The sequence below is a fragment of the Sceloporus occidentalis genome, unplaced genomic scaffold, assembly GCF_023333645.1.
Source record: "Sceloporus occidentalis isolate IW3139 unplaced genomic scaffold, rSceOcc1.0.p SCAF_6, whole genome shotgun sequence".
NCBI lineage: Eukaryota > Metazoa > Chordata > Lepidosauria > Squamata > Phrynosomatidae > Sceloporus > Sceloporus occidentalis.
Genome location: NW_028316986.1, coordinates 123,006,087 through 123,018,245, shown reverse-complemented (window position 1 = coordinate 123,018,245; position 12,159 = coordinate 123,006,087). Strand labels below are relative to the sequence as shown.

Here is a 12,159-nt window from a genome sequence, read left to right as displayed (position 1 = left end):
CTATGATTAAAGGGTCAATGAGACAGTCCATGATCTTGGTACTTTCTGTTTTTAAGACAACTTTACATTTGTAATAACTATTTTAAATGAAAATTCTTTTTTTTTTTAAACTGGGTTTCTTTTCCCCATGATCCATGCCAGAGTAGTCCCGACATTTGTTTATTTTGCACGGATACTTCTGTGGTTGCTTCAAATTACTGGCTGAAACAAAATAACAAATTATTTGTTCAGGATGGTTTCACCCACTAAAATGGAAAATGGGAAAACCCTCTTCAGGAAGGGTATCCTATCTATACACAGAAATTTTGTATATGGAATACACTGTGAGATCATGGCAATGTACTGCATAATGCAATAAACATTCACCATCCATTATTCAATGTTCAGAAGATCTTGGTTAAGCATGAACACTCATTTTATAGGGGTGGACTCCAGGAAAAGGTATTTTGGACATATAGTCAGCTTATTATTATTATTATTATTATTATTATTATTATTATTATTATTAACCTTTATTTATGAAGCGCTGTAAATTTACACAGTGCTGTACATACAATCTTTTTAGTTAGACGATTCCCTGCCCTCAGGCTTACAATCTAAAAAGTCATGACACAAAAGGAGAAGGGAGTGGTGGAGGGAAAGGGTAAGAGGTCCAGCAGTTCCTCTCTACCTCCGAGGCCTGGACCAAGGCAGGCCTCATATTCATATATATGCCTAGCCCATGATAATTTCTTATGTGCTTCTTTGTCTTTTCCTCCTTTCTCTATATTACATTAACTTAAAAAAAACCCTCTATAAAACCAGCATTATCTTTATACCTTGATGTTGCACTTACAGACCTGAACCTTCAGGGGGTCTGACAGACATACTGGGATGCGAGCGAAAGGGATGTTAGTCTTGCAGATTTTGCTTCCCAGTTCTTTGTTTGAATGATTGCAAACATTTAGACAGTCATAATGAATTGCCTTATGGCTCTAGCTTACTCAGTATTAAAAACACAGTATCTGCAATACCTAAATCCAAACTAATGAAAGGAAAGAGAACCTGGGATTCAAATATTTCCAGCTCTTGGACATTTCGCACTATTCAGGTTTAAAGGTATACTTCTGTGGGATCCCTCTGCTTTCACCAGAATTGGCAGTTCTTCTCCCTTCTGCACTTCCACTACGTACCCTAACAAGATTCCTTGAGAGGCCAGGAAGATTATCTGGAACAGGATTTTGACATCTCACAGGGCTGCAGAGGGCAGTGAAAGGCAAGGAAGTTCCAGTCCTGCTGTTGCATGTAGAAATGTACCATGGATACAGATGTTAACCATTAGCTCTCAGACAGAATGTGACAAAATTTTACAAGTACTTCTGTATTTCTCAACCCAAAGCTTCCACAGAAGTTTCTGATGCAAATACTTAAGATATGTATCAGTGTCCCATAGTCCACTCCCTAACAGAATATATAGGTGCTTTTTTTAATATGAGTAATTTCCTTTAGAGACTGCGTAATGCAACATAGTCACCATTCTTTTTAATGCATAATGAACAGACACAGCCTAGGTGGATACATGCTTGTGCCTATTGCCTTTCTTAAAGATACAAATCTGCTTAAGTGTAGGTGTTTTTCTGGAATGAGGCCAAATGGAAATGCAGCCTCCTTATATGACAGGTGGAAGAGGAAGCCTCTAGATACTAGTAATCCAGGGAGGGGACTGAAGCACTATTGCAAAAGCTCTTGATTTTATCACTAGACTCATGTTAAAGCACCTCAGAACTGGGAGCAGAGTCATCAAAACATTGTGATACAAAACAGAAATGGTTCCTCCCAAACTACATAGCAAGGTATCAGGAAGGAACTGATATAATTGTCCTCTGTTATTATTTTATAGCAGTGGCCAAAACATATTTTAAAAATAAAGCTAGATTCTTTGTTTTCCATCATTCAACATCCTTATATTTTCATAAATGTCACACCCCTCATATCATGTAAATAACTACTTCACAGTAGAAATAAACTCTCAAATGTTATAAACTCTCAAATGTTATACTTTTGAAATCTCTCTTTCTCTCTCTTGTACTTCTTGAAGCCCTGATTCACACTGGCACACCAGAGTGCTATGTGCACATGGAAAATGAACTGGCTCCCCACATGGTTCAACAGGTTTTCATCACAGCAGCAAAAACCTTGCCCAACAAAACTTGCAATATATGAAGACAATTGCCTACAGTATTAGCATTTGCTGTTGGCTATGAAATAATATTTGCCTAAGTCTACATCTAGAGCCTAAATAACTTAAAGACACCAGGCTGACCTTGGGTGTTAAGCAGGATTAGCCCTGGTTAGTACTTGGATGGAAGGCAGCTAACAAATACCAGGTGCCATAGACTATATTTCAGAGGAAGGAACTGCTCATACCACCTCTGAGTATTCCATGCCTAAGAAAACCCTATGACAGTGAGTCCCAACATTTCTATGCCTCACACCCCTAGGAAATGTTTGATTAATGTTACACCCCCTACAAAAGTAATATCACAACTGAAGATGAAGAAGTCTAATTTCTAATTTTTGAACCACAAACTGAACCACAAACAATACTTTGAACTTTGAAAAAAAGCTTTTAACTTAGTGCATAAAATGCCAATCTAAATTGAGCAACTGAGTGATGGCTTGTGGACACTCAAGGACACAAGCACCCCTTGAAATTCCATCTCGCACCCTTTGGGGTGTGTTCACCCCAGGTTGAGATCCCTCCCCTATTAAATTCATGGGCTCATGGCTTTAACACACACACAAATACATAATAAAATAACAACAAAATCAATAAACACCAGTTGGTGATGGTCAAGACATCTGTGCTGTTCATTCTTGTTCTGAACCATTCCTTTAAAACTGTCTAAGAAACTGATGGTATTGTGGCAAAAATCTATAGAGGTATTTCACTAGTAAGAACAAAAAGCTTATCTTTCCTCGATGGTGCACACATACACATACGTCTACATGTATTGGATAAGTCATTGTGGTGCCTTTGGTATGAGCTGTGTGAAACAAGGAGCAGCATTTTCAGACCAAAGCCACTATTTCAGTCTCATGGTTCAGAGTCTATAATAAGTGGTTTATAGATTACCCAGTGCATGTACACTTTTAAGAAATTGCTGAAGGTGTTGCTCCTTATTCTTTTAAAATAAAAAATACACACACACACGTCCGTGTCCAACAGTTGCTTCATATTAAGATTCATTTGGGGTTCCCAACAATAAAACAGAACCAGAACAGATAACAGGAAACAGGCATAGTACAGTAATCATTTGAAGGGCACTTAAATTGTAAATGGCTGACAGATTAATTGACACTAGATGTTACTACTCACCCTGACTTCATATTCATTATCTGAGTAATCCACACTCTGACAGATATAGCTGTATCCCCGAGCTCTTGATGCTAGAAATAGCTGAAAAAGTTACATGTACAAATTTGTTATTTGGGGGGGTGGGTAAAAGTTTTAAAGAGCTCAATAAAAGCAATATATTTTTTAAAAAGCAGTTTGGCACACACACAGAGAGAAGGGTTGTCCCTTCTGTGCCTCCTATTAAAACATATAATGGCCTGTTACAGACTGCCAAAATAAAGCTGCTTCGGGTCTCTTTGGAGGTATGCTATTTAAATGATGCATGCATCCTAGGAATCCGGAAGCTGCACCAAAAGCTGCACTCCGGTGCTTAGGAATGGAGTGTGGCTTTGGTGCGACCTCCAGACTCTTAGGACCCATGCATCATTTATATAGCATACCTCCAAAGAGACCCGAAGCAGCTTTATTTTGGCAGTCTGTAACAGGCCAATGTGACCTTTTCCTTCCTTTTACTGTCCTTCTTCTCCCACAGTGCCACTCTTATATCAAGTGAGCTACATGACATAACAGGCCATTCACTTCAAACTGAGGCTCTTATGTACCTTACCTTAAAAGCCTCAATCAGCTTGCTCCATCCTCATGACCTTAATTTCCAGATTCTTCAGTAGGAGTGGGACTGGAGTTGTACACAGGGTTTGAACATGCCATAGTTTGCAATGTTGCTTTGAACTTAATGACCTGCCAAGTTGGAGCTTGCCCATCATAACACATGGAAGGCTACAGGTGTCTCAAGGTGCAGGTGCATATTGGAGCCCAATAAAAAGTCATTCCACACCACCCTCTTCACATGGGTTGGGTGCAGATCTGTGGCCTTTATGTGTAAATCAAGTAGGTTACCCTAACAATAGGGCTGTCATTTCCCAGCACTCTTCCTCCAAAGATGAAGCCACAGTAAACTTCAGTCATGCAAATAAAATCTTAAGGGAGAACCTCTGAAACACCTGTCACCTTAATTGACTAGCTGTTTCAAATTCCAGTTTGTCAAAGCAAACAAATCATTCATAATTAGTTTATGAGTTGAATAAAATTTAGAACTCCCATGCAGAACAGAATTTTGAAGAAGAAGAACAAAATAATACTAGTACAAATCAGCCCATAAAATGATTTGAGTTTTCTACTAGGACTAACCAAATGGCTAACAGTATGACTATATCCCCTTACTAGGCAGCTAGGAAAACAGTGTGAAAGTGGATATGTAAATCTATGCTGATTTCTGAAAATTATGTCTAAAATGTTAAATGCTTTACTCCTTTAAAAATATTTTCTTTAAGACAATGGGCTGACTGTGGATGTGAACGGAAGGACGCTTTCCATTTGCAGAGGGAGTCAGAATCCAAGAAAAGTTCCTAGCTGAAGGCGATGAGGTGGAGATTTTCACCTTGTCTCCCTATAGCCTCCAGTACCACTTCCCATGATAATCCAGAGGGCCACCAAATCCAATGAATCAGCATGAGAGTGAGAGTGGCATTAGGAGCTGCACAGCAAAGGAGGAAATAATTTTAAAAATTGCACCCTCAAAGGAGATCATTGCATTCTGTTTAAAGCACCTTATCCTCAATGGGATAGAGGCCCATTAATTTTTTAAATGGGTCTTATCGCATTCACTCATCTCTGGGCGAATGCAGTCCATATACATCCTGGATGTATACATAAATAAGCCAGCAGGGCTTATTCTGAGGCTTTTCAAGGATGGGATCCCATTCTTGAAAAGCCACAGAATAAGCCTGGCTGGCATCTGGGCTGTATACAGGCTGCATTTGCCCGGCCATGGGTGAATGTGATAATCTCGAAATATTTCACAGATGAAAACTGGGACACATATGACCAAGTAATATCAGAATATGATCAAGATGGCAAAAAGCATTAATGAATCGAAACACATAAGCTAGGAGAGGCTGTAGGAACTTGCTTTTGCCTCATACTACTGGTGAGGACAAGATTCTGCCCTCCTCTTCTCTTCACCCTCCTTTATGATTTAATTGATGGCAAACTACTTTTGCACTTTGAACTCAGTTTGCACCAATGGGAAATGGGGAAAGGAGAGAGAAACTGGAACAATTGAAAAATTGTTGAAAAAGTTGGAAAACAGAGGATTAATTGGGACTGTCCCTCCCAAGTCAGGATAGTTAGAGGGCATGAAATTTTATAAAAAGTGTAAACTGAACTCTTTTTCCATTCATCATGAGTACAGACATGTACATTCATGGAGGGAACTGGGATTCAGCAGGTGCTCCCCGTTGAAGGAAGAGAGTGGGACCACAGTTTTCACAAACTCCCCCTTTTCTTTGCAGCATATCCCAATACTGCCTTTCATGCTGTCTGGAGAGTTCTCAAACATTATAAAGTATTAAGGCTGTCGGTCTTCACATTTTTCAAAAGTTTTCTCCCTACCTGGTCAGACTGCAAGAGTTTTTAAATTATTTTTCACATTTGATATTTTTGCACAAGAACATTGTAATGTTATGCAAATGTAAGATTTTTGCAATAATACAACACATTATGTGCAGGTACAACATATTTTTGCACAAAATACAATGTTTTGTGCAAACCACATTTTAAAATAAAAATAATACCCCAGGCAAAAATCACGAGGAAATGCATAAAGTGCATACGCCAGGCAAAAATCATGAGGAAATGTCAAGAGATGTTGAGATGTTTCTGTGCAGGATGAGAAATTTTACAAATACTCTTTACATCTCTCTGAAGCATATTTACAGGAGCAAATGAGGCTGCAAAGACGATTGGCAGAAATTGCCTTTTCCTTCCACACGTATGAAAAACCAAGTTTTTAGAAATCTGCTTTGATAGCCTTGGAGGCAGATGAATAATTGCAATGAAAAATTAAATATACAAATATCCACTTGATTCTTAAAACATATACAAGACAAATCAAATAGTTTAGCTCCTTTAGTGGAAATTCTAAATCATAAGTAGTATATAATTTGGACTGCAAGCCTACATATACAGAAACTGTACTAATGAAGTCTATTGTGCAAATGACAGAGTTGGCATAGATTTATGCAACTATATATATATATATATATATATATATACACAGAGAGAGAGAGAAAGAGAGAGGAGACTGTAATGAAGAAAGGGGAAGAAAGAAAGAAAGAAAGAAAGATATGTAAAGAAAAGTAACAGATGTACCTCTTTGAAAATATAGAAATTAAGTATAACCATTCCAAAGTTGTAAGTAACCAACAATGAGCGCAACTGGAAAGGCTCTCTTGTCTTCATCCATTTTGGTCCTAGCCAAACAATGAGGAGGTACACAGTGCTGATAGCCATTGTGGGAAATGGAGTTTGCATCAAGGGCCAGTTGTCGACACGTTTATCTAGGAAAAAGCAGACAAGAAATGACTGAAAACACCCTCACACATTACATTTTGTAAATGATTTCATTTAAAAACAAGTGGGATCTGCAGTCAAGAGGCCCCCAAATTACTCCGTTATCCACAGCCCAGGTCTTATAAACACAGGTTCATGGCTTCCTTGATTGGGTTTCATCTGTAAATTGCAGTCTCTCTTTTTCTACTGCTTTCTACTCTTCCAAGCATTATTTTCTTTTGTAATGAATTCTGTCTTCTCATGGTATGCCCAAAGTATGACAGCCTCAGCTTATTTATCCTGTCTAAGGGAGAGTTCAGGCTTGATTTTGTCCAATACCGATTTATTCGGGGTGGTGTTTTTTTTTAAAGCAGTCCATGGTATCTGTAAAACATTTCTCCAACACCATATTTCAAAAGAGTTGATTTTCTTCATATCAACTTTCTTCACAATCTAGCTTTCACAGTCATACATAGAAATCAGAAATATAATGGCATGGACAGTCTTGACTGTAGTATCCAGTATTTTGAATCCTAGTAGACTTAAGTAATACTAGACTTTGGTATTCAATTTATAGTTTTATACTGTTCATAATATTATGGTTACTAGGCATATAATTCTATTACAACTATCCATATAACTGTATACTTTTCAAGAAATCTTTATCTGGTCCATATGCATGGGGGAGGGGAAGCAAAAAAAATGGTAAGAAACAACATTAATATTTTAACCTTAATTTTGTTTCTGCTAATTGATCTAATGTTGCCTCATTGGTTTTTATGTTTTATTGGTATTTATATTTTGAACTACTTCGACTTGAGAATGACAATGAAGGATGAGATGCATAAAATGCCAAGGGTTTAGGAGAACAAAATCCAACCTGGAAATCAACCATGAGATTAGGGCATGTGAATGTTAGTGTTTAAAAATACAAGCCATGTGAGAATGTTATCCCCCACAGGTATTGAAACTGAGGTGGACCCACTGGGTGGATAGACGAGAAAGGAAGGAACACATTTGCTCTCCAAAATATATATAGACCAGACTGAGGACAGGTATCATCACAACTGCCCTATTTAGGGGAAGGCAGACCTTTGGCCTATGTTTATTAGCAATAGTTTGGAAAAAGTAAATTGCGAGTAACAAGTTGTTATCTGTGGCCATGCTGGATGGAAGACTGTGGGTGTTGTAATTCTAATAAGTAACTTTTCCAAGGTCTGTCAATATGGTATTATATAGGAAATGGGGAAATAATAATAATCCAGGTAACACATAGTAATGTAGAAAGTAAAGAAATGGAGAACAGAGGAAACAATAATGGTTATGTCTGCAGGAACTGCCTGTCTGGCAGTGTTCCAAAACTCATTTTCTCATGCACCTGTTTGTGACATGCATTGTATATGCTTCTTCCTTTCCAAATATCTGAGTATTTTTCCTAACAGAAGACCTATTTGTACATGTATCCATGCCCACCACAATATAAATGACATGTTGTTGTTGAGATAGAAACCTGGATAGTTAGGCTTGGCTTTTCTTTTCTTTTAATCGTCTATGCAGAAAATTAAACTTGCCATATGTAATGATGATGGAGGCATACATTCATTGGTACAGACAGTGCGCACCAAGATATTGTTGCAACAGGCTATGTTTCCCTACTGATAATAGAGAAGGGGAAGGGCTTAAAAGGGAATATAGAAAAAGCCCTCACTTCTCCAGCATGATCCCCAATTCAAGGGAGGGATCACCTGTGTGAGTCCTGCAGCAGGGCATAGTGATTAAATGGGAAAAGGAAAAGAAAAAAGCATACAGGCCCTTACAGCTGTGGTTCTCTATTAAAAATGCCTCTCATCTGACTTCCATAAGACTGCTGTGTCTAAAACATTATGACTCAATCAAGCCACAGAACTCCAGCTCTTTTGTGGAGGACTGGTACCAAGACAGCTCATTGTAAATATTCTTCAGAAATCAGAAATAGGCTGAATAGCTCCTTCCAGTTCCCCTCCCTTGCCCTTTAGATATCATCCTCTTTGAAAAAAGTAATGGGGGAAAATACTTTACAATCTAGACTTTAAAAAAGAAGCAGAAACAAGATTTATGGACATGAGCTAAGAAAGTTGCTAATCTTCATCAGAGGAGATATTAATAGATGCTGGAGGCATAGTATTTCGAAGTAATGGAGACATTACTGTTAAAACAAAGGATTTTAGATACAGAATACCAGGCAGAAACAGCTGCTTTTTCTTTGCAAATAATCTAATGCTAATTTCTACACCAGCAACATATCTATATTATATTACACGCCCTAAATTCAGGAGAGCCTGGTTTAATGCTCTCCCAACAGCAGTTTTGGAAGGAAAATATAGGAAAGTCCCTAATGAAGTTTGATATTGTCCTTGTGACACAGGTACATTAGAAACTATAGCATATATACTTCTGTACTGTCAGTTTTACAGAGATATTTGTTATCAGTTGCTCATCCCTTTCTTATCTTAATTTCTGAGAAACTCTGATGCTTTTTATTTACATTATCTCAAAACAAAACTATTTTACTAGACGTGGCAAAATTTTGCTACATTATATGTAAACTGCATCCACAAATGATAATGAATAAGCATTGATATTAGAGATTAAGTTTATAAATTTACTGTTTGTTTTACTGATTGTATTTATTGGTCAGTGACTGAAATAACGTTTGTCTGCCTGTTTGATGTCATAGAGACAGACTATCAAAAAGTAATAAGAAATCTGACAGACTATTAAGATACATGGCTAAGCCATTTGAGCTCAAAGCTTAGTTTTCCAGTTATAAGACATGGAGATGGAAATAGAAAATAGTAAACGTGATGGATTTATGCCACAGAGATGAAGGTCTACAAAAGACTTCATGTAATCCATCAATGAAAGTTTACAGCAATTACTGTCATAACCAAGGATCTCAGGTACAAGCTTCTATTCTCAGCAAGAATTTCTCCACCACCGCGACCTCCATCACAGACTAGTATAAAAGCTTTTTGAGATCCCTGTCAACACAGTTAATTACAATAAGATTCAGAGCTCAGCCCAGGAGAACTGCCTATAGGTATTAAAACTGATGCATAAATATATATTTCTCATTCTCTTGTGGGAGTATCAAAGTGGCTTGTTAACATCTAATGACATAATCAAAGCTGTAAGTGGAAACTTGTACATACCACTAATTTCAGAAATGACAGCATGAATGTTTACTCAAAAGAAATACATTCAGTGGAGTTTATTCTTTGATAAGTGGCTGGAGGATTGCAGCCTTAGAACAGGTGGTATAATTAATTCTCATCTTTAATAGTTTAGTGAAATATTGCAACAACAAGATGACACAGTGAACAATACTATAATGGACAAACGAGTCATGTTTTTCCCACTAGGAAAAACTTACTCACATTCTGTATTTAAATGTGTTTTCAAACTTGCCAGCCATCCCACCTAAGCAACTGCTTCTTTCAGTAGAATATATATTGTGTTTAAGATTGACATTTAAATTGCTGGCTGTTCTGGTGTTTGTCTCAGTTAGCTTTAAACAGTAAACTTTTTGTTTTAATACTGCTTCTCTTTTATTACCACATTTATCACAAGTCTTATTAGGGTGGCATCATTTCACATGATAGATACTTTAGAGTAAGTTGAACCTTGGCCACATTCACATTCTGTTCACATTCATTTTTCCTGTAGTGTCGCTTCTTCTCAGCCTCTATTGCCACTTCTCTAATCAGTGCTTTCTGATTTTGTGAATACTGAAAATAAGACTTAACCATATCCTTTTCCATGCTCCTGAGAGTCCCTCCTTTGTCCTTCTTTTCCCCAGAGGCAAATAAAAGTCAACAGCAAACAATAACACAAAACCCTTCCTGCTTCCTGGGAGAAAAAGTCACTTTATGCTCTCATTATCCTTCCTAAGGTTAAAGGGATGCTACTTGAGTTCCATGATGGAAGAAAGTTATGAGGTAAAAATGTAACAAGCGGATGCTAGAAACAAAGATTTTGAATCCAGTATGTTGCTTTAGTAGTGTGCATCTTCTGGCCACTACACCTACTAATGCCTTGACTAACAGCATTGACTAACCTCTTGAGAGGTCAAGAAAGTTGACAGCCATTTTATAATACAATTCTATAAATTTAGTAAGTTCCATTGTTTTCAGTGAGAGCCAGTGAGTTGTATTGATTTGAAACTTGGACTAAAACTCTGGACATCATGATTTGAATCCCCACTCAGCCACAGAAACCCATTGGGTGAATGTTGGCAAGGCAAACTCTCTCACCCTCTGTGGAAAGCAAAAGCAACCCCCATTTGAACAAATCTTGCCATGAAAACACTGTGACAGGTTGTCTGAGGGTTGTCATAAGTCAGAAATGACTTGAAGACACACAACAACAATACAACTGTTTTAAGGCGGGATACAGACGGGCAGGAGAAGACGTCTTGGAGGTGTATTCTGCTGAATATGGAGCCTCCAGACCGCCCGCCCCGGGGGCGGGCTCAGGTGATGGGGCTTCCACATGGGGGGCAGTGAAGACGCCTCACCTGGGGCCGTTTCAGACCCGGAGTTTCCAAACCGCCGCCTCGGAGGACGCTGCAAAGAGAGAGGCAGCTTCCTCACGGGCGGCCAAAAATGGGGCTTTTTTTTTCCTTTGCCGGCTGGCGGATGCGCAGCTGCGCAGCTGCAGCGCTAAGCAGCGGCGGCAGAAAGCCTATGGGCACATTTAAAGTGCCCAAGCCCCTTTAAAATTTTTCTCCCCGCTCTGCCCAAGAACAATGGTGGTCTCCTGCCAGCTGGTGATCAGCTGGTGTTGGCATCCTTGTCCGCTTGCACTTTGCCAGTGTCACCAGCATCATAGATGCCTCCTCTCCTTTGGTCACCACGCTCTTGCTGAATCTGCAATGCACAGCCACAGCTGTCGCCGCTGCCACCGCTGTCCCCCTGCCATCCCCCATCACCTCCCTTGTATATATGTAAATATTTACAGTTTTAGCGTTTTTTACTGTTAGGTGAAAATGGCACAGGAATGTGTGTAGGGGTTCACTTTAAAGTCCAAACTTTCCAAGCAGCGCATGCGTACATGTTGCTCTAGGGTTAGGGTTAGGGTTAGGGTTACGAGTCTTAAAATGCGCTGCAGCTGTGCTGCAGCTTCCACACCTGCATGGCAGCTGACGCTGCAATTAAAGCCTGACTGCAAACTGCGCATGTTCCAGGACCCTGACTCATTATGCGACGCAGCAGACACGGAGCTTTTAAATGGGCAACTTAAATTAGCGGCATAGCAATTCTGGCGTACCGGTGCAGCAGCTTACAGACGGAGCTGCGCATCAAACGGAAAAGAAGCGGAGAAAAGCAGCACCTTTTTAATGCCGCTTCTTCCCGCTTGGGGCGTGCGGGGGGCATGTTCATGGCGGCATTCAG

The 12,159-nt window shown here is 39.1% G+C and overlaps 1 protein-coding gene across 3 annotated transcripts in view; it reads right to left on the bottom strand.

The window, feature by feature from the left end:
* Positions 1-12,159, bottom strand: part of ELOVL4 (ELOVL fatty acid elongase 4) — a 53,608-nt gene that overhangs the window by 14,813 nt on the left and 26,636 nt on the right. For all 3 annotated transcript variants that reach the window (XM_089530870.1, XM_089530867.1, XM_089530868.1), the window contains 2 exons: positions 6,548-6,735; positions 3,359-3,439 (listed from right to left, as the gene is read on the bottom strand). In XM_089530870.1, the coding sequence (XP_089386996.1) occupies positions 3,359-3,439; positions 6,548-6,735 (269 nt within the window). The remainder of the gene's footprint in view (positions 1-3,358; positions 3,440-6,547; positions 6,736-12,159) is intronic.